At 43.0% G+C, this 23,569-nt stretch overlaps 1 protein-coding gene and 1 long non-coding RNA gene across 2 annotated transcripts in view; one reads left to right on the plus strand and one right to left on the minus strand.

Moving 5' to 3' along the window:
- nphp4 (nephronophthisis 4) overlaps positions 1–23,569 on the plus strand; it is a 217,768-nt gene that overhangs the window by 156,477 nt on the left and 37,722 nt on the right. Inside the window, exons 13-16 of the mRNA XM_055165588.1 lie at positions 4,277–4,466; positions 19,059–19,215; positions 21,169–21,245; positions 23,193–23,282. Coding sequence (XP_055021563.1) covers positions 4,277–4,466; positions 19,059–19,215; positions 21,169–21,245; positions 23,193–23,282 — 514 coding nt within the window. The remainder of the gene's footprint in view (positions 1–4,276; positions 4,467–19,058; positions 19,216–21,168; positions 21,246–23,192; positions 23,283–23,569) is intronic.
- LOC129412299 (uncharacterized) lies at positions 19,649–20,272 on the minus strand. Its single transcript, XR_008633652.1, has 3 exons — positions 20,187–20,272; positions 19,883–20,007; positions 19,649–19,824 (listed from the first exon to the last, which is right to left on the minus strand). It is a non-coding gene; the product is annotated as an uncharacterized LOC129412299 (long non-coding RNA).

Genomic DNA, 23,569 nt, shown 5'->3' on the forward strand with positions numbered 1-23,569 from the left:
CCAGGGAGCCACTAGGGAGAGCTAAAGAGCCACATGTGGCTCCGGAGCCGCAGGTTGCCGACCCCTGGTTTAGTGTATTCTGACCTAGTCGCTGGAGAGAAATGAAACTGACCGGAGGCACTAGGTGGCGCCAGCCTGACTACATCAACTCTGCGAGACCATTTAAATATAAAACATGTGACAGTGAAAACAAAACCTGTGGAGCTGTTGGTGGGAGCAGTTCTGTCCCACGTCCGAGTCCAAACAAGAGGCGTGAGCAACACAGACTCCAACAAATGACCCGCTTCAAGGAAGAAAATGAGTCATATTTTTATGTGATTCATTGAGATTAATTCATTCCAAAGTCCTGTAATTAATTCAATTTTATTTATTTTTTTCATCAGGTTTTATGTTTTTCCAATCTCGACTGAATAAAAGTTAGAATGTGTCTGTTGACCTGAAAACTACTACCACATGACATCACAAGGTGAAGCAGAGCTGCAGATGTAAACAGACTAATAATAAAGATTTACTCAAACATGTGAATGAAACAAACTCAACTCCAGCTCTGTTTGTGACGAGGAAATAACACGAGAACGCGGCTTAAATTTCCCAAGAGTCAGTTTTAACATGGACCTTTTAAATCGTCGCCTCTCGAGCTGAAAAGGTGAACGTGAAACAGAAGGATCACAGTTTAACTCGACGTGTGAAGCTGCGGGAGCGGACGGCCGAGCGTGTGCGTGACCTTTGGGTTTGTGTAACCGGCTCGTCTCCGTCGTCTCGGGGAAATGTCGCGGCGCCTCGTCTTCCTCCCGGACGTGTTTGCATCCGTCGCTCAGGATTCGCCGAGGTTAATCCCCGGCTCCTCCGTCAGTCCCTCGCTCTCCAGTCCGCTCACGCCCGGCCCCGGATCAACATACATCAGCACGGACGACGGGGCCCTGTGTGTGTGTGTGTGTGTGTGTGTGTGTGTCTGATACATACACACACACACCACCCTCCCCCCTGTCCCCGCCCCCTCACCTCCCGCCGCCGAACGCCATCCGGGTTTAATTGGGGCTAATCAATCCGTGCATCTGTCTCCTGCAGATTAACACCAACTTTATTTATATATTTACCTGAGAGGAAGAGAGGGATGAAGAAGAAGAAGAAGAGAGGGATGAAGAAGAAGAAGAAGAGGGGATGAAGAGGGATGGAGAGTTTGGTTTGTTCTTAAAAGTCTGATATTACACAAAAGTGACTCTTTAGCAGCTCTGTTTGAAATGTGATTGTAGGTGGAGTTTGTGTTGTAGTCAAGACTGAACTAATCGAGATCAGGACCAGTCCAAGACCATAGGGTCCAGAGACTAGGACAAGACCAAGACCTCTGAGGGTCAAGATCGAGACAAGACGAGACCACGGCCCATCAAAACCAAATAGAGATCATCTTTGCCATTTTCTACATTGGTTTGTGATTTATTTCTGGCACATTTATATCAATAGTTTTATAAATCTGTCTCCATTTTGTCTGATTAATGTTCATTTAGGCTTAAAATTAGAAAAGCAAACTGTACTCAGTTTGGTAAAGTGTTTGTGCACTGATCTGAAGGTTGGCGTTAGTGTTGTAATATTCAAGACCAGCCTCGAAACCGTTGTTTTTACCATGTTGGTCTCGTCTCGGACTCGACTGCATTTCGACTCGGTCCTGTGTTGGTCTCGGTCTTGACCCAGTCTTAAAGGCACTTGGACTCGGTCTTGTCTTGGTCTCGAAGGTGCTTGGACTCGGTCTTGTCTTGGTCTTAAAGGTACTTGGACTCGGTCTTGTCTTGGTCTTAAAGGCACTTGGACTCGGTCTTGTCTTGGTCTCGAAGGTGCTTGGACTCGGTCTTGTCTTGGTCTTGAAGGTACTTGGACTCGGTCTTGTCTTGGTCTTGAAGGTACTTGGACTCGGTCTTGTCTCGGTCTTAAGGTGCTTGGACTCGGTCTTGTCTCGGTCTTAAGGTGCTTGGACTTGGTCTTGTCTCGGTCTTGATGGCGCTTGGATTCAGTTTTGTCACAGACACGAGGTCCAGCTCCAGTGAGAAACTTGAAAAAACAAGTTTAAAATTGCTGTCCACTTTCTTCACTTTCTTCACAGTTTTGTGTAAAGTGTCAGTGGAAATTGTCTTATTAAAGAAGAGGTTCTCAAACTGTGGGTGAGGGTTCAAAGAAGGGGCACAGAGTGTTTCAGTGCTTTTCTTATTTTAATCTTAAATTAACATTATTCAGATAAAATTAAGATTTATAAACACATTGATATATCTGTGCCAAAATAACTGTAAAATACAAATAAATACAAAAAATGACAAAGATGGTCTTGATCTGGTCTCGATGGGCTGTGGTCTTGGTCTTGTCTCAGTCTTGGCCTTTAAAAGTCTTGGTCTTGTCCTGGTCTCAGGACTCTGTGGTCTCAGACTGGTCTTGGTTTGACTACAGCACAAGTTGGAGGTTTGAATCTCACTCTTGACATAAACATCACTGGTTTGAGCGTCAGATCCATTGACCCACAGGTTGTTGGTGTGATTCCAGCTCCCACAGACGAACACTGTCATTGTGTCCTTGGGCAAGACACTTAACCCACCTCCCCCCCAGTTTCTGTGTGCACTGGTGTGTGAATGTGTGAATGTGTGAGTGGTTCCTTGTTGTAAAACTCAAAGGTGGAAAATCGGTGTAAAAAAACCTGTGAAACCTTTTTTAGAGGCCAGATAAACATCAGCCAATAGACGAAAAAAAAAAAACGAGGCAGATAAACCAGCCAATCATTTTCTATTGGCTGTTAGGTTGTCAATCAAACTCCCTAGTATAACTGACTCGTTGGAGCGCGGGGATTACGTGGTTTACGCAGCGGTTCTTAGAGGCTTTTTCGAACTGTCGCTTCCTCGCATTTCGCACAAAAGTTTGTCGCGACGGCGGACGAGAATCCACGACCGGTTCGCCGCAAAAGAAAGTCCGTTTTTGAGGTCGCTGAAAGAAGAAGAGAAGAGGGGAAAAGGAGCGAAGCCAAACTGAGGTGATTCTTGGAGATCTCGTCCAGCGATGGCGCGACCGAAGCAGACGAAGGGTCTAAAAACTGACGCGTCGGTCGCTGAATTACTTCTAGACAGGAAACTTCAACAGTGATTCTGAACGCGCACAAGGACTGTCGCTGTATTTCTCTTCCCTTAAAAAAATCCTCTATACAACCTTTAAGAAAACTTCCACTGGTACTTTAATATAATAAGGTATATTTATAGAAATGTCAAAGTCAAAATAAAATAGAAAAATAGGTCATATATAAAATAAGTCATAAGTGAGCTACTGTTAGTTTCATCTTTAGTCTCTGGGCAGGTACATAAACTGGTGTCTTTGGTAGAACTTGCCTTTAACTTAGCTCCTTATTGTTTTTAGATCAGTAAATTACTATAAGTCGTTCATACATAAAATAAAATAAAAAATAATGTGCTGTTTTTTGTCTTTGTTTTTTACAATGAATATTACAAGTAGTATAGAGGGAAGGACGGAGAAAGAGAGAAAGAGAGGAAACGAGGTGGACAAACAGAGGGAGACAGAGAGAAAAAGAGAAGGAGACAGAGATGGAGTGAGGGTGACAGAGACAGAGCGGGAGAGAGCGAGAAAAAGAAAAAAAAGAGAAGGACAGAGAGAGGAGAGAGGGAGAGGGCAGCGTGACACCTCTGAGCGTCTGGCACCTCTTTCACGGTTCGTCTCGTGCCGATGAGCAGAGCTGTGGAGGTGGAGGTGGAGGTGTGGAGGACGCAGAGGGAGCAGCTTTACTCACAAACTTTACCCAGTTTTCCGTCTGTCCTCGCTCTCCTGATTCGCTCTCCTGATTCGCTCTCGTGATTATCGACGAGGAGCCTGTGCGTTCAAACTCCACACCAAAGAAGTGAACTGCAGACTGCGACGCTGCGGGGCGAGAGTTTGGACGACTTTGAGATTGAATATTTTGATTTGAATTCCTACAGTCGTATTGTTTCTTCGTTCTGAAACTCATCGCTTTGCCTCATAAGTTCGTTTTTGTAATTATAAACAGGTTTTTGGGCTTTTGTCTGGAACAGAAAATCGATCAAATATAAACTGCAAAAAAGCTTGGGCAAAATTTAAGATATAAACACTTAAATCAATCAGAAAATGACTTAAAAGTAGTGAAATAATGTGTCCGTGCAGCAAGATCATTTTACTGGACAAGTTAAATCTTAAAATAAACGACCTCTAGACGAGAACGAAGCGTCTCAGAACCAGTGAGTCGACTTTAACTTCTCTTCTTCTCCTCTTGTTTCAGTGTGATCACCAGTTCTGAGGAGTGGAGCTTCTTCCGATCGCTGCACCACACGTCCAGCCCCGTGGAGGAGAACATGTTCCACCTGCAGCCGGGGGCCCCGGGGCCCCAGGTCTACCTGAGGCCCAAAGAGAGTCTGCACATCCCCCTCAAGTACCAGAGCTTCCAGAACCACCACAGCTCCTCCCCTCAAGTACGGAACGTTTATGTTCTACACCTGCTTCTTCTAAACCTCTGATCTGCACCTCTGACCCAGGCTGCAGCTCCAGAACAGACAGACAGAACCTACAGACAGAACCTACAGACAGAACCTACAGACAGAACCTACAGACAGAAGAAACAGACAGAACATACAGACAGAACATACAGACAAAACATACAGACACAGACATACAGAAGAACATACAGACAAACATACAGACAGAACATACAGACAAACAGACAGAACATACAGACAAAATACAGACAGAACCTACAGACAGACATACAGACAGAACATACAGACAGAACCTACAGACAGAACATACAGACAAAACATACAGACAGAACCTACAGACAGAACATACAGACAGAACATACAGACAGAACATACAGACAGACATACAGACAGAACTACAGACAGACATACAGACAGAACATACAGACAGAACACACAGACAGAAACATACAGACAGAACATACAGACAAAACATACAGACAGAACATACAGACAAAACATACAGACAGAACCTACAGACAGAACATACAGAACATACAGACAGAACATACAGACAAAACATACAGACAGAACATACAGACAGAACATACAGACAGAACATACAGACAGAACATACAGACAGAACCTACAGACAGAACATACAGACAGAACATACAGACAGAAACATACAGACAGAACATACAGACAGAACATACAGACAGAACATACAGACAGAACATACAGACAAAACATACAGACAGAACACAGACACAGACATACAGACAGACAACAGACAGAACACACAGACAGAACATACAGACAACAGACAGAACAACAGACACTACAGACAGAACATACAGACAGAACATACAGACAAAACATACAGACAGAACTACAGACAGAACATACAGACAGAACATACAGACAGAACATACAGACAGAACATACAGACAGAACTACAGACAGAACATACAGACAGAACATACAGACAGAACATACAGACAGAACATACAGACAGAACATACAGACAGAACATACAGACAGACATACAGACAGAACATACAGACAGAACATACAGACAAACATACAGACAGAACCTACAGACAGAACATACAGAGACACAACAGACAGAACATACAGACAGAACAGAACATACAGACAAAACATACAGACAGAACATACAGACAGAACAGAACATACAGACAGAACATACAGACAATACATACAGACAGAACCTACAGACAGAACATACAGACAAAACATACAGACAGAAGACAGAACATACACAGACAAAACATACAGACAGAACATAGACAGACAACAACATACAGAAACAGACATACAGAACATACAGACAGACATACAGACAAACAGACACATACAGACAGAACATACAGACAGAACCAGACAAACATACAGACAAAACTACAGACAGAACTACAGACAAAACATACAGACAGAACATACAGACAAACCTACAGACAGAACCTACAGACAAAACATACAGACAGAACATACAGACAAAACATACAGACAGAACATACAGACAGAACATACAGACAGAACCTACAGACAAAACATACAGACAGAACATACAGACAGAACATACAGACAGAACATACAGACAGAACATACAGACAGAACATACAGACAGAACATACAGACAGAACATACAGACAGAACATACAGACAGAACTGTGCTGGTGTTTATTCCCACATCTAATCTTGAACCGACTCACGTGTTTGTGCTGGAAATCAGAGCATTTGGGAAATGAAAAGTTGGTTCTAATTGGACCCAAGTAAAACTAGTTTTTTCTAAACAAACCGTGACGACACAGAAGACGTCAGCACATTCATCCAGGTCACACGCTGGAAAATAAACAAACAAAGAGCAACTGAAACTCTCATGTATGAAATTAAAAGTTTTAAGTCTACAGAAACTATTACGTAGCATTCGTGTTGCATGTGTCCGTGTTCACCGTGTGCTCACCAGTGAACGGTTTGTTCACCACATGCGTCATCAAAAAAAAGTTATGCATCCAAAAGCTGCAGAGCAAAGTACACGCGTAACCTCACGAAACCACAGCCGTGCATCAACACAAAGACGACTCCACCTGAAGCTGCAGCAGGACGAACACGCGCAGCACTGACTCTGTGTGTCAGTGTTAAAGTCGATCAAACTTGACTGAGGCGTTCAGTCGCTTGTATCAGGTCCACAGTGAAACTAACAGAACACACTTGTATTTATCTTCTGTTCACACTCACCACCACAAACACACCATTTCAAAAGAACATTTTAAAGTTGTTATGAAGAGTCTTTGTGGAGCTGGACTCTTTCACATGACACAGATCTGCCCCAGGACACGATGTGCTGATGATAAACGCACAAATACAACCAAAGATTCATGCTCTCTGTATTTTGATGGGGACATGTGCCTACGCTCACGTAGAGTGTCAAAAAATTTTCTGAAATCTCTGCGCGCAAGACACGCTGCTTCATACCTGCAGACAGTGGAGCCGTCCTCATTCACTTTCCATGCATTTTAAAAGTTACGTGTCGAAAAGTTGCAGTTTTTATGCTCGTGTAGGACCAAATACACACATGCAGTGGAGCCAGGTCCACTGGATCGGCAGGTGTTTGGATGATGAATGAATCAACATAAATGTATTAGTTTCAGAGTGTGGGAATGGAAAAAAATAGATCCGCTCTGCCGTTCTTTGGAGCTCCAGAAACTGAATTTGAATTTTTTTCCTTTGCACAGTTTTTGTGTTTGGTCCCAGCACACACCCGTAACTTTTACTGCATGTGCATGTCTCTATTTACTGACAACGTGCGAATTCCAGCGTTGCAGTTCACAGTTCAGAACAGCAGGAGCGGCTGGAGCAGACGATTTTAAGAAGTTTTTAGTACAACATTGATTTTCCTTGTGGCTGGTGTAATTTGGGAGAGTTTGACTTGGTGCTGTGTCTGTTGTGTCGTTTATTTAACCAAAAGTGAGTGTCCCACCAGAGCGTCGTGATCTGTGACGCTGGATCCGAGCGTCCACTGATAAGATCATTATTTTTACATTTGGGGTAATTGTGAAACACAGTTGATCCAATCTGATAGAAGCAGCTCCACTGAGTCGGTTCAAAACTGCAGAGCCTGAGTCTGTGCTGCTGCCGCCCGGACTCTTCACAACGACGTTTCACCATCAACAATATTCTAAAAACTCAAAAAACCCTCAAAAACAAGACAAACATGCAGCAATAAAGTAAAATACAACTTTGAGTAAGAAAACGAGGATTTGACACCATTAGAACTTAAACATCGATTCTCTTTTTAAATGTAAATATTCATAATCCGTCATTTGTTCATTCATTTTTCAAAATAAAACCAAAAATAAGAAAACACACACACAAAAAACTATTTTCTTCATTATTTGTCTCCAAAACCAAAATGAAAAAACTGATTTTTTCAGTTTTTGATTTTGTGTTTAAATGAAAAATGGAAAAAATGGATAACGAACTGAACCAGGACTAAACCGTTTTCACTCCTGGTCTGGTCCCAGTCTGGTCCCGGAATCAGTCCCGGTCTTAGTCCCGGTCCTGTTCCTGGTCTCAGTCCAGGTCTGGTCCCGGTCTCAATCACAGTCTGGTCCTGGTCTCAGTCTCGGTCTCAGTCTCGGTCTGGTCCTAGAATCAGTTCTGGTCTCAGTCCTGGTCCTGTTCTCTTGTCTTAGTCCCAGTTTCAGTCCCAGTCTCAGTCCCGGTCTGGTCCTGTAATCAGTCCTGGTCTCAGTCCTGGCCTGGTCCTGGACTTGGTTTAATCCTGGTTTAGTCCTGGTTCAGTCCTAGTTCAGTCCTGGAATCAGTCCTAGGATAGTCCTGGTTTAGTCTTGGTTCAGTCCGTTTGATATAATCTCAGGCAGGTGTGGTCCTGTCCTGCGCAGGTGCAGGACTCTGCGCTGTCGACTCCATTACAGAATAAATGAATCTTGGGTTTGTTACATAAAGAAGGAGGAAAATAACAAAAGGACGACAGCAGCAATAAGTTTTTAGAAGAAAGTACAAAGAGAAAAGTGTGTAAAGTTTGTGGTGAGGGGTTTTACACTCTTAAAACAGATAGAATCATTGTAAAAAATAAAACTGACGACTTCGGGGATTTCACCTTTTCTGTATTTGATAAACAAGGGACCACTGGAAACACTAACCATTCATTTTTTCAGCACAGTGTTTTGAAATAATCACTTTTATAACTGTACTTTTAAACACATCTATATTTGGATATAGTTTTATTTCTGTTTTCATATTGTTGTATCATTTTACACTCTACAGTTTCATGGTTTTAACTGTGTTGGAGTAAAAATGCCCAGTCTAACCTGTCACTTTAAATCTGTTTCTTGTCGTCAGTGTTGGGGAGTAACAGATTACATGTACCAGAGTAATCAGAGTACAAATGATGAGTAACTGTATTCAGTTATAGTTACTGTTTCAGTGAGTGGTAATTGGATTACAGTTACTTTGTTGAAATAAATGGATTACACAGAGGGATTTTACTGTTTTTCACATTTTGGGCTAAATCCCCTCCTTTTTTTTTTTCATAATTCCACTCATTGCCGGACACTAAACCAGGTCTAAAACCAGGTCTAAAACCAGGTCTAAAACCAGGTCTAAACCAGGTCTAAACCAGGTCTAAAACCAGGTCTAAACCAGGTCTTAAACCAGGTCTAAAACCAGGACTAAACCAGGACTAAACCAGGTCTAAACCAGGTCTAAAACCAGGTCTTAAACCAGGTCTTAAACCAGGTCTAAACCAGGTCTAAACCAGGTCTAAACCAGGTCTAAAACCAGGTCTAAAACCAGGTCTAAAACCAGGTCTAAAACCAGGTCTAAAACCAGGTCTAAAACCAGGTCTAAAACCAGGTCTAAAACCAGGTCTAAACCAGGTCTAAACCAGGTCTAAACCAGGTCTAAACCAGGTCTAAAACCAGTCTAAAACCAGGTCTAAACCAGGTCTAAAACCAGGTCTAAAACCAGGAACTAAACCAGGACTCTAAACCAGGTCTAAACCAGGTCTTACCCCGGTCTAAACCAGGTCTAAACCAGGTCTAAAACCAGGACTAAACCAGGACTAAACCAGGTCTAAATCCTGCTGTGTGGACGTGTTTCTTCTTCTTCTATCAATAATATTTTTAATTTGGTTCAGTAAAATCTGGACTTTTTATTTTCTTTTATCAGACAAAACTTCTTATGTGAAGATTTCCTCGTCTTTGTTTCTCTACAGCAAATCAAGTAATCCAAAGTAATCGGATTACATTACTCACTTTAAGTCATTTAATGGATTCTGTTACAAACTACATTTTGTTGTATGTAATCTGTAATCTGTAGGGGATTACATTTTAAAACTAACCTTCCCATCACTGTCTGTCGTCCGTCCAGGGTCCGAGCGTCTTCCCCGGCCCCGGCCCCGGCCCCGGCCCTCACCTGGCCCAGAGGAACCAGCCCCACGTGGCCCCCTCCAGGACGGTCCAGGTACTGCGTCTGTGTTTGATGTTTTGCTCCTCTCGCTCCGTCTTCCCGCTGAGCCGCGTCTCCGGGCTGGAATTAAACTAAGCTATGCATCTGGGTCACATTCCAATGCAAATGGATGTATAGAGGCATTTATTTGTCTTTATTCCAAAGTGTAGGCGCCGTATATGAAGCTCCGGCTCGGCGCAGCGGGGGGAGGACGAGAGGAGGAGGAGGAGGGGAAGAGAGAAATACCTTGATAAACAAACTGTACATCCTCACCGTGAGTGTGGCCACCTCTCCACAGATCTAACCCGGCGCAGTCTGTCTCCAGGGAGATGTTGTTTTACCTTCAGCGTTATGACACATTATGACTTTAAAGGTTGTATAGAGGATTTTTTTAAGGGAAGAGAAATACAGCGACAGTCCTTGTGCGCGTTCAGAATCACTGTTGAAGTTTCCTGTCTAGAAGTAATTCAGCGACCGACGCGTCAGTTTTTAGACCCTTCGTCTGCTTCGGTCGCGCCATCGCTGGACGAGATCTCCAAGAATCACCTCAGTTTGGCTTTGCTCCTTTTCCTCTTCTCTTCTTCTTTCAGCGACCTCAAAAACGGACTTTCTTTTGCAGTGAACCGGTCGTGGATTCTCGTCCGCCGTCGGGACAAACTTTGTGCGAAATGCGAGGAAGCGACAGTTCGAAAAAGCCTCTAAGAACCGCTGCGTAAACCACGTAATCCCCGCGCTCCGACGAGTCAGTTACACTAGGGAGTTTGATTGACAACCTAACAGCCAATAGAAAATGAGGGAGCCTCGTTTTCTATTGGCTGATGTTTATCTGGCCTCAAACACGTCCACAGTTGATAGATTTTCGTTCTTTTTTTTTTGGTCGTCATAATTACAAAGCTGCTGCGTCTCTGTAATGGTATTTTAATCTTTCACTGACAGTTTGAAACTAAAAAAAAAATCCTCCATACAACCTTTAAACAGATCGATTTCCAAACAGAAAAGCAGGTGATGGACCCTTCACTAGAAAAGTTACATAGTTCACCTTTATACTGAGAGTTATAAGTCCCTAAAGTTGCGCTGTGGAACTTTTCTTGTCTTGTTGAGTCCTGCACCAACGTTCTGGGATTTTACAGATGATGACACACGTTGGCAGGTGAATCAAATCAACGACAAACGGGAGAAAAATACCTGACGTGTGTCCAGAGCGTCCGTCGCCGTGGAAACATGTGACATTTCTCGTCTTTTCCCGGAACGACGGACCAGACTGAGAGAGACTTGAGTGTTTTTATTACAGAAAACCATCAGCGGAGGAGATCGACTTGACAGCTGTGCTCCTGGTTTAGTCCTGGTTTAGTCTGGTTTAGTCCTGGTGTAGTCCTAGTTTAAGTTCTGGTTTAGACCTGGTGTAGTCCTGGTTTAATCCTGGTTCAGTCCTGGTTCAGTCCTGGTTTAGTCTTGGTTTAGTCCTGGTTTAGTCCTGGTTTAGACCTGGTGTAGTCCTGGTTCAGTCTTAGTTCAGACCTGGTTTCAGTCCTGGTTTCAGTCCTAGCTTAGTCCTAGTTTAGTTCTGGTTTAGACCTGGTTTAGACCTGGTTTTGTCCTGATTTTGTCCTGGTTCAGTCCTGGTTTCAGTCCTGGTTTCAGTCCTGGTTTCAGTCCTAGCTTAGTCCTAGTTTAGTTCTGGTTTAGACCTGGTTTAGACCTGGTTTTAGACCTGGTTTTGTCCTGATTTTGTCCTGGTTCAGTTCTGGGTTCAGTCCTGGTTTCAGTCCTGGTTTCAGTCCTAGCTTTAGTCCTAGTTTAGTTCTGGTTAGACCTGGTTTAGACCTGGTTTTAGTTCTTGTTTAGACCTGGTTTTGTCCTGATTTTGTCCTGGTTCAGTCCTGGTTTCAGTCCTAGTTTAGTCCTAGTTTAGTTCTGGTTTAGACCTGGTTTAGACCTGGTTTAGTTCTTGTTTAGACCTGGTTTTGTCCTGATTTTGTCCTGGTTTAGTCCTGGTTCAGTCCAGGACTCCAAGAAAAAGTCGCATATTCACAGTTTTGTTAGAAATAATAAATATCGTACTGTGAGATCTGGATATCGTTACATCCCTAACTTTTTACCTCTGAGTGGTTTTGCGTCTCCACGGATCTGAACTGTAACTCGGCCTAGTGACGCCACCTGTTTTGTTTAATGCCACACTGTGGAACCTTCCAGGCAGATCAGTCACATCTCCCCGGAAACACGACGACGTGACGGAGCCTGAAGCCCGACTCCTTCCCGACGCCTCGTGTGTGTTTGTAAATACACTTTTTCACCGCGTCGGCCGTTCTGTTCCGCCGTCTGTCTCCGCCGCCCAGAGCCACACGCCGCCAAAGGTCACGGGGTCAGAGTGGGGTCAGCGTGGGGTCAGCGTGGGGTCATGTGTATGTGTGTGCGCGTGACAAACCGGAGCCGAGCGCCGTCACTCGCTCCACTGAAGAGTTTACAGTAAATATTCTCTCAAAAAATGACACGTTAAAGCCGATCTGGTCTGTAAAATTAACTTTTTGGATTTTTTTTAAAAATCATGTTATAGTTATATTTTCTCTGGAGTTTTATTTGGAGTGAGTCATGTTTGAGAAATTTTTTATCTCTTATTTTCAAGGCGCCATTTTGTCGATGTCGCCTACTGTGACGTCTGCTCTTCCTGCTCCAGTTTGATGTTCTTCATGAGCGATGCTCCCGTCGTCATTTTGGTCCAAATGTAAAAAAAAACAAAAAAACAAAAAAAAACAAAACAGTGTGATGTGTAACAGTCCACAGGACGAGCCCACAGCCTGGTTTTAGTCCTGTTTTAGTCCCGGTTTAGACCTGTTTAGTCCTGTTTTAGTCCTGGTTTAGAACAGTTTTTAGTCCTAGTTTAGTCCTGGTTTAACCCTGGTATAGTCCTGGTTTTAGTCCTGGTTCAGTCTTGGTTTAGTCCTGGTTTTAGTCCTGGTTTAGACCTGGTTTAGTCCTGGTTTAGTCCTGTTTTAGTCCCGGTTTAGAACTGTTTTAGTCTTAGTTTAGTCCTGGTTTTAGTCCTGGTTTAGTCCTGGGTTTAGTCTTGGTTTTAGTCCTGGTTTAGTCCTGTTTAGTCCTGGTTTTAGTCCTGTTTTAGTCCTGGTTTTAGTCCTGGTTTAGACCTGGTTTAGTCCTGGTTTAGTCCTGGTTTAGTCCCTGTTTTAGTCCCGGTTTAGAACTGTTTTAGTCCTAGTTTAGTCCTGGTTTGGTCCTGGTTTTAGTCCTGGTTCAGTCTTGGTTTAGTCCTGGTTTTTTGTCCTGGTTTAGACCTGGTTTAGTCCTGGTTTAGTCCTGGTTTTTTGTCCCGGTTTAGACCTGGTTTAGTCTGTTTAGTCCTGGTTTAGTCCTGGTTTAGTCCTGGTTTAGTCCTGGTTTTAGTCCTGGTTTAGTCCTGGTTTAGTCCTAGTTTAGTCCTGGTTTAGTCCTGGTTTAGTCCTGGTTTAGTCCTGGTTTAGTCCTGGTTCAGTCCTGGTTTAGTCCTTGTTTAGTCCTGGTTTAGTCCGTGTTTAGTCCTGGTTTAGTCCTGGTTTAGTCCTGTCCTGGTTTAGTCCTGGTTTAGTCCTGGTTAGTCTGGTTTGGTTTAGTCCTGGTTTTAGTCCTGGTTTAGTCCTGGTTCAGTCCTGGTTTAGTCCTTGGTTTAGTCCTGGTTCAGTCCTGGTTTAGTCCTGGTTTAGTCCTGGTGGGTTTCAGTCCTGGTTTAGTCCTGGTTTTAGTCCTGGTTTAGTCCTGGTTTTAGTCCTGGTTTAGTCTTGGTTTAGTCCTGGTTCAGTCCTGGTTAGTCCTGGTTTAGTCTTGGTTCAGTCCTGGTTTAGTCCTGGTTTAGTCCTGGTTCAGTCCTGGTTTTAGTCCTGGTTTAGTCTTGGTTCAGTCCTGGTTTAGTCCTGGTTTAGTCTTGGTTCAGTCCTGGTTTTAGTCTTGGTTTAGTCCTGGTTCAGTCCTGGTTTAGTCCTGGTTTAGTCCTGGTTTAGTCCTGGTTTTAGTCCTGGTTTAGTCTTGGTTTAGTCCTGGTTCAGTCCTGGTTTAGTCCTGCTTTAGTCCTGGTTCAGTCCTGGTTTAAGTCCTTGGTTTAGTCCTGGTTTAGTCTGGTTCCTGGTTTAGTCCTGGTTCAGTCCTGGTTTAGTCCTGGTTTTAGTCTTGGTTTAGTCCTGGTTCAGTCCTGGTTTTAGTCTTGGTTTAGTCCTGGTTTACGGCCACGGCAAGAGAAACGACGTGCGTCTGTGGAAAAATCTGTTTTATTCTATAAAATTTGAATCAAAAACAATTTACTAGATTCTGATCCAAACTTTTACACAGCCTCAGGTCGTTTCTCTTCACGAGTTTTGTGGAGTTTCGTTAAAGCCGCTGTTGTCATGACCTCATAATCTCCACACAAATAATCATTAATAATGTTAGAAATAAACTCGCACAAATGAAAACTCTTACAGCACAAAACAGAACAAACCAAGTGCAAACGTTTGTATAATTTTCTACTGTTTTGAGGCTGGACGACGTCATCGACCCAAAATAAAACAAATGATTAACTCAATGTTGTGTCGTTTCAGAGCTTTTTCAAACTTCCTGGAGGCTGTAGACCCCAGTCAGTGTCGGGGAGTAACAGATTACAAGTACCGGAGTAATCAGAGTACAAATGATGAGTAACTGTATTCAGTTACAGTTACTGTTTCAGTGAGTGGTAATTGGATTACAGTTACTTTGTTGAAATAAATGGATTAAACAGAGGGATTTTACTGTTTTCACATTTTGGACTAAACCAGGAGTAAAACCAGGACTAAAACAGGACTAAACCAGGACTAAACCCGGTCTAAACAGGACTAAAACCAGGTCTAAACCCGGGCTAAACCAGGACTAAAACCCAGGACTAAACCAGGACTAAACCAGGACTAAAACCAGGACTAAACCAGGACTCTAAACCAGGAGTAAAACCAGGACTAAACCAGGACTAAAACCAGGACTAAACTCGGTCTAAACCCGGGCTAAACCAGGACTAAAACCAGGACTAAACCAGGACTAAACCAGGACTAAACCAGGACTAAACCCAGTCTAAACCCAGGACTAAACCAGGAACTAAAACCAGGACTAAACCCGGTCTAAACCAGGACTAAAACCAGGACTAAACCAGGACTAAAAACCGGTCTGAACCAGGACTAAAACCAGGACTAAACCAGGACTAAAACCAGGACTACTAAAACCAGCTAGGAATAAACCAGGCAGCAGTGTCTCATATAAAAATCATAATTTTTAATCTGATTAAGTAAATTCTGTTTTTTTATTTTTTTTATTTTTTTATTTTAGCAGATAAACATCTGATGTTCAGATCCTCGTCTTTTCTTCTCTACAGTAAAACAAAAGTCTGTTCATGGAGATTTGGGCTCAACAGACAATTTGAAGAAAACAAACATGAATTTTCAGGATGTGGTTGGTTCATTCATGTAGTTTTAAAAAACATGACAATATCAAGTAATCCAAAGTAATCAGATTACGTTACTCACTTTAAGTAATTTAGTGGATTACGTTACAAACTACATTTTGGGGTGTGTAATCTGTAATCTGTAGGGGATTACATTTTAAAAGTAAAACACTGACCCCAATAAAAGAATCGTAAATATCTCCAAAACTAAAGCAGCACAAACGACTGACGAAGTTTTGTCGTAGGTTTGCATTTGATGAGGACAACTTCACGTCATTTTGGTCTTTAAATGTTCGTATTAACTCGCGCTACATGATCCTGGAGTTTTCATTTCACTATTTTATCCGTAAAGTAAATTCCAATTCTTAATTTTCGCTCCTGTAACTGCTTCATTTTCTTAGTTTAAACGCTTTAGCTGACGTCAAACTCCTGTAGTCGGCTTCGTTTTACAGTCAGACCCGAGGAGGAGAAGACTACAGAACACCGCACCGTCGGGGGATTGAACCCGGGACCTTGCGGCGCTGTATCTTTGAGGCGAGGTGCATTCTTTCTGCATTAAACATTAGTAAACACGTGGAGCTGTGCATATGTTCAGTGGGGTATCGTGGTCTCGTTTAGCGTCCTGCGGAGCCGCATTAGCGCGGACAAATATAGAAGCGGCGTTTGTGTGTTTGCGTGTTTACGTGTGGGGACGGCGGCTCCTAATGAGGGACCGGGGCTTCACACGCCACTTCAAAGCCCCGCGCTCGCCTTTACATCTCTGTTCTTCCTCTAATCCTTCGCCTGGTTTGGGGCAGCGGGCTTCACAAGGACTCTCCCCCGCACCCCAGACGCTTCCTCCAGCTTTTCCAGGGGGGTTCCTCGAGGGCTTTCTCAGGCTGGTTCCTCCGCTGCGCCCTCGTCTTCCTCCTCATGACAACGGCACAGAACATATCTCAGTTACAGTTGTTTTAATCGGCCCTTTTTGGTGCGATCTGCCACGAGTTCAAGGAACGAGCGATGACAGGGAAACGTCTTAAACGGGAACAAAATAAATGTTTGTGTGGCGCTGCAGTAAACAATCAAACGAATAAAACACAACCCAGACCACAGTCCTGCACGGGTCCACTTTTGGAGGCACCACAGCACCACACCCGTCCGTTAACCCGAGATTATATCAAAGTTAAACCCGCACCCGCCCGGACCCGAGATGAATCACACACAAATTAAACTCATTCTAACTGAAGCGTCCATCAGAATATGAAGGGAAAAGTTACGACTTCAAGAATTACAATCCATCCATCCATTTTCTTCCTCTTATCCGGGGGCATCAGTCTGAGCAGAGACTCCCAGACTTCCCTCACCCCAGACACTTCCTCCAGCTCCTCCAGTGGAACCCCAAGTTGTTCCCAGTCCAGTCCAGAGACATCGTCCCTCCAGTGTGTCCTGGCTCTTCCCCTGGGACATAAACACCTCCTGAGGGAGACGTCCAGGAGAGACATCAGAACAGACGTCCTCCCCTCAGACGCTCCTCTCCACGTGGAGGAACACTGACTCTACTCTGAGCTCCTCACCCTATCTCACCCAGACACCCTGCAGAGGAAACTCATTTTTGCCGCTTGTATCGTCAATCTCGTCCTTTCAGTCATTACTCAGAGCTCATGACCAGAGGTGAGAGTAAGAACGGAGACTGACACTAAATCGAGAGCTTTGTCTTTCGGCTCAACTCCCTCTTCACCACAACGGTCCAATACAGCGACCGCATCACTGCCCACGCTGCAGTGTCGGCAGAATTACAATCACGAAATAAAATGAAAAGGTTTCACTTTCTTCAGGACGAACACAAATTCCCAGACGCGACTCGACTGGCATCACTTCACAGGCTTTAGCAAGAAGAAACACGACACTGACTGAACCAGGACTGAACCAGGATTAAACCAGGACTGAACTAGGACTAAAACAGGTCTAAACCAGGACTAAAACAGGACTCACTGTCGGGACAGACCTGGAGGTGCACCCGTGTAGACCACCGGGTGACCGCAGGTGAAAGGACTGGTCCAGAGCTTTGCAGAGACGCTGCTCCACGGACTTGGGGTTCTCTCTCTCTCTCAAGTCCAAGATTAGTCCTGATTTAGTCCTGACCCATCTCTGTAATCAATACCCACCTGCACACCTGCCTGTAAAATTCCAGACCGTTAAAACCCGCCTGTTTCAGCGACTATTTGCCCGACCGGCGCAGGACTCTGACACAGACACATTTATCTGAAACCAAAGACGTTGATCTGACTTTGATTTGACTTTGAGTCCTGGAATAATACTAATATAAAAATAATCCTTAGCGTAGTCCTCACGATCCTCGCTGTGTCTCCTCTGTGGGTCGGACTTCCTCACCCAGTTCCTGCACAATCAAGGAGAGGAATCGAGGAGAAGGAATCGAGGACAGAGAAATGAGATGTGGCCATAGAAGCTCCTACAGAAGACAAAAAGCTCCAGGGTTCCCGCGTGGTCTTAAAAAGTCTTCAGAGCATTGAATTTATGAATTTGGATGTAATACCTTAAAGGTTGTATAGAGGATTTTTTTAAGGGAAGAGAAATACAGCGACAGTCCTTGTGCGCGTTCAGAATTACTGTTGAAGTTTCCTGTCTAGAAGTAATTCATTTTTAGACCCTTCGTCTGCTTCGGTCGCGCCATCGCTGGACGAGATCTCCAAGAATCACCTCAGTTTGGCTTTGCTCCTTTTCCTCTTCTCTTCTTCTTTCAGCGACCTCAAAAACGGACTTTCTTCTGCGGCGAACCGGTCGTGGATTCTCGTCCGCCGTCGCGACAAACTTTGTGCGAAATGCGAGGAAGCGACAGTTCGAAAAAGCCTCTAAGAACCGCTGCGTAAACCACGTAATCCCCGCGCTCCAACGAGTCAGTTACACTAGGGAGTTTGATTGACAACCTAACAGCCAATAGAAAATGAGGCAGCCTCGTTTTCTATTGGCTGATGTTTATCTGGCCTCAACACGTCCACAGTTGATAGATTTTCGTTCTTTTTTCTTGGTCATCATCATTACAAAGCTGCTGCATCTCTGTAATGGTGTTTTAAACTTTCACTGACAGTTTGAAACTAAAAAAAATCCTCCATACAACCTTTAAAAAGACTGGAAAAAGTCTTGAGTTTTTATATCTGGGTCTTAAAATTTGTGGAGTGTGTAACTTCTTTGTATCACATTTCTCCTCAAAAGTTTTAATTTGTAAACCACCATTACTTGGTTAAATAACATCGCCTAAATAAAGAACGTCAGAACCAATAACTGAGAACGTGACGCAGCCCCGGGTCAAAATCCCCCGAACACGTCACTGAAGATCACGAGCTACAGCAGCACAACAAACGCTCAGCAGAAGCACGAAAAATCTAAGAAAATCTCAGCAGAACCCAAAGTTTGACTAACGCCGTTCTGTTGTTTTCTTAACGATGGTTTTATGTTAGAGCGTCACATTTCACGCTGAAAAAAAAGTGAAAAAAATAAAAAATAAAGTAAAAGTAAAGTAAAAAGGTAAAAGGTGAAAAAGCCGTGAAATAGGTATTAAGTTTTTACATAAATGTTCTTAAAAAGACCTGAATTTAACTTGTGGAAACCTGTAGGAACTGTGCAGATGAATGTAATCTGTCGTATCTGACCTGCGCCCTCTGCAGGTGACCTTCAGCACTGAGGACGGGAAGCCTCTGTCCATCCTCCAGGTGATCGTGCAGCCCACTCCTCACGTGGTGGACCAGACCTTCAGACTGTACCACCCCGAGCAGACCTTCCTGAAGAAATCCATCCGCCTGCCGCCCGGGGACCAGCCTCCAGGTACACTGAAAAAAAAAAAAGGTCGCTGGATTTGCGTAAAAAAGTTCTGGAAAGCGGTTGCATGCAATAAAATTATGTTTAGGCTTTGAAACTTATTTTGATCCCCTCGACACATATTTTTCTCAGAACATGAACGTCACTTTTTCATGTTGAATGAAATTTGATCAAATCATGCTGAATATTTATATTTATCTTATGTTACCTTATCGTGAAATGTTTAAATATGTATAATTTAATTTAATTGATCTAATTCTGTAAAAGAATACAAAAACAGTCTTTAGTTTTCCACAGTTCTGTTTTGTCTTAAACAGAATCAAACACACAGAGACACACAGTTTGGAGCTGGACAGTGTGAAGATTTATTCCAGTGAAGCTCTGGTCTCTGTGGACACAGAATCACACATGATGATCACATTCTGATCATCTACTCTGTTGTACATGTTTAAATACATTTAAAGTACTTATTACTACAATAATGGACCAGAACAGAAGAACAAGAACATTAGAAGTGTATCTGCAGAAACAAAACTCACCATGTGCTGCTTTTCTTCCTCTAAACGCAGTAACAGGGAGGGCATCTGGTATAAAGTCTCCTAGTGCCACATCACCCTGTAGAAGATACATTTTGAAAAAATTCTTTTAAAATCATTTTAGTTGAGTTACTTACTTTGTTCATCTGTGCTCTGTGTTTTGTTCTCAAACATCTTCCTTTTTCCTGAAACATCAGCTGTAACATTCATGAACTTCCCCTCAGCTGCAGCAGAACCTGGACGTCTCTGTGTTTGTAGACGACTGGAACAAACACATTTAAATCTGAGTACAACTGTCACACTCCTGTAGATGGACAGTCAAATACAATTTGTTTCAAGGAAACAGTTCTTACATAATTTCAAATAAAACACCACAAACATGTTTTAACAATGACGACATTCTAGGCCAGAGAAACATATAAAATCTTTAAAAAGTCTCACCTCCAGATCAGCTTCATGATCCTCCTGCTCCACACTGTGTGTCTCTGCTCCTGGATCTGTCCTGTGTCCTGCTGCATTTGAATTTTCCCTCCAAAAGTTTTGGGGAGGAGAATTCCAGAGGGAGGAGCCTCACCACAGATTATAATAAAGTCATGTTTCCTCAACCTGATTAAAACCTGCAGGTCTCACATCGGTCACAATCATGTGACCTTTGTAAGATTTAAACATGCTGGACAGAGAATCATAAAAAAGTCAAGTCATTGTTGTCAATTTTTTTTTTGCAATTTGAGCAACTCCTCTATCTACCATTTTTTCAGTGTACAGATCCTCACAATCACTGTCTGTTCAGAGGGGATAAGGAAATATAAAGGACATATTTAACTTTTTAATCGTTCTTTGGACCTGCGTGTCTCCATGGAGATAGAGAAGTTTAATGCCATTCTGAGGAATATTCCAGGTAAAGAAATAATGTCTCCATGGAGGCAAACTTCAGCTTCCATTGGGCACCTCAGTTTTCTAACGCAGAAGGCAACAGACTTTGTTTTTGGGTTATTTTTTTGATAAAGTGGTTTTAGATGAATACTGTGATTTCAAATGTCCAAATTGAATGATCCACAATGATTAAAGGTTGTATGGAGGATTTTTTTTTAAAATAATTACAGGCGGCAGTTGTTATTGGAATGTCTATCCAACGAGATTTGTAGTGACAGGGTTCGCTGATACACTCGAGGTTGTGTTGAGATCCCGACTGACAAATCGTCTTTTTTGAGGTCCTCTCAAACTGGGTGAGCTGGAGAAAACTGGACCTCGGTGCCTCAGCGACTTTCTTGATATTCACACACATGTAGATAAATCCTTCATGGAGGAATAACAGAACGATCCACAGGCGTCTCCGATTATAACTACAGAGCGCACAAACACACAATAGATCTGCTTTAAATAAAAAAAGGTTTACAAAAGAAACATATATATTGTTTTTCAGATGGAAAGCTGAGGGACGGGGCGCAGCTGACGGTCCACTGCAGTGACCCGGACGTCGTGTGTCAGACCCGGAAAACGGTGAGAAACTTCAACTATACTAAACTAAACACAACTCACCTCAGACACTTTAACTAGAAATCCACTGATATTCATTTTTTCCATGGCAAATCCCCGATACTGAGTCTTTAGAAACCAGAGGAACTGATGGACGATGATCTCTGCCGATATTTTTGAGCTGATATTTAGAAAAAGAAAAAGTACAAACTCATCCACAACCTTTTTCTACTACAAACTGTGTAGAGTCGACACATTTTTGCAGAACGCTCTTTGGACTGAAGGATTTAAAGCTTTATGCAGGTATTTTTCATGCATTTTTAAGTTTCTAGTTGTTCCAAACAAAAAATGAGCCTCTGCTGGAGATTTACGGCCGATATCTGATGCGCTAAAAATGGCAAATATCGTCCGATCCTGAATTTCAAGTCGGTCTTGTCATCAGGATGTTCGATTTTAGGAAAAACCAGAGGCAAAATTAAATGAACATTTATATTTTCAATGATTAACTAACATCACATTTAAATACTAATAGTTTTAACTCACAAGAAAAAAGCTACAGTTTAGATTTTCCAGAGTAGATATGTGAGTTAAAGGTGCATTGTGTAACTTTTCAAACCATTTTCTCCATGGAGATGTAATTCTTTTGTCTGGAATGTTCCACAGTGTGGCATTAAACCTTTAGATCTTCATGGAGACCAAACCAGACCAAGTTACAGGTCAGATCTGTGAAGAGGCGGACCCCACTCACAGTCAGAAGAGTATTTTTGAGTTATAAAACCACCTGTAATTATTGAATAAATGTAAAGTAGAGCTGTTTAATGTCACACTGTGGAACATTCCAGGCAGATCAATGACATCTTCATGAAAACGAGCAGGTGACAGACCCTCTGCGAGAAAAGTTACACATGCATCATTGAGGATGGAAAAGATGTAATATTTTCTATACTAAAAAGTAATAATTATGTTTCTCTTGGCTGGACGAGGTGTTCCCAGGCCAGTCCAGAGACAAAGTCCCTTCAGTGTGTCCTGGGTCTTACTCGGAGCCTCCTCCCGGTGGAACATGCCCGGAACAGGAGGCTTCTGGAACAGACGTCCTCCCCTCAGGTGCTCCTCTCGACATGAAGGAGCAGCAGCTCTACTCCGAGCTCCTCCCGTGTGACTGAGCTCCTCACTCTGTCTCTAAGGGAGACGTCCAGACTCCCTGCGGAGGAAACTCATTTCTGCTGCCTGTATCCACGATCTCGTCCTTTCAGTCATGAGCTATGGCCATATTGTTAAGAAATAATTAAAGAAAATATATACTGTAACTTATAATCCTGGAGGAATTTTCATTTTTAGTTGCATTATCAGAGTAATAATATTCTAAAACAGTATAATTTATATACAAGCGACCAAAATGAGTTTCCTCCGCAGGGTGTCTGGGCGTCTCCCTTAGAGACAGAGTGAGGAGCTCAGTCACACAGGAGGACTCGGAGTAGAGCCCTGCTCCTCCACGTGGAGAGCCAGGAGGTTTGCTTCGGCGCTCCTCAGGAGTGTTCATGTCCACCGGGAGGAGGCCCGGGGAAGACCCAGGACACACTGGAGGGACTATGTCTCTGGACTGACCTGGGAACACCTCAGGTCCCCCAGAAGAGCTGGAGGACGTGTGCGTGGAAAGGGAAGTCTGGGAGTCCGGCCCCGGATAATTGGAAGAAAATGGAATGGAGTATAATTTGTGTTCTTACGAGTCCTGTTTGTCCAATTTGTTCTTCCAGAAGAACATTGAAGAAAAAGTTTTGTAAATGCCAAAAATGTTCTGAAGAAGCCTTTGTACAAATTTGTTTGTAAGAACGTTTCATGAATGAGGACCAATATTGATCTAAAACAAAAAATAAAAAACGCTCCTCTTCACTTTTGCCTCTTGGAATGTGTTTGTACATTTGTTGAGAAACTTTTAAAGGGTCTGCAGTGAGTTTTATTTGCTGTGTGCAGGTTCCTGGAGACCCTCATGACGTTTACCTGAAAGTCCCCGGCAGCCCGAGTCCTCACGTGCGAATGTTCTACATCATGATTTACACGTACGTACTCCACAAGATCTTCTACTCTATACGTTTTAATACATTTACAACCATTAAAGGGAACATACAACACTATATCTGATCTATAATGTCATTTCCTCTTCACAATCAGACCTGAAGCTGTGTTTTGTTTAGTTATTTATTTCAAATCTTCACATACACATAACAATACAGACGCAAATACAAACATTTCATTTCAGTTTCATTCACACATGTTTGAGTGTCTCTTTATTATTCGTCTGTCTACATCTCCAAAGCTCAAACTGCTCAGTTCCACCTTGTGATGTCATG

This window comes from Boleophthalmus pectinirostris, unplaced genomic scaffold, assembly GCF_026225935.1.
Source record: "Boleophthalmus pectinirostris isolate CB_2022bp ecotype Guang Dong unplaced genomic scaffold, ASM2622593v1 HiC_scaffold_8, whole genome shotgun sequence".
NCBI lineage: Eukaryota > Metazoa > Chordata > Actinopteri > Gobiiformes > Gobiidae > Boleophthalmus > Boleophthalmus pectinirostris.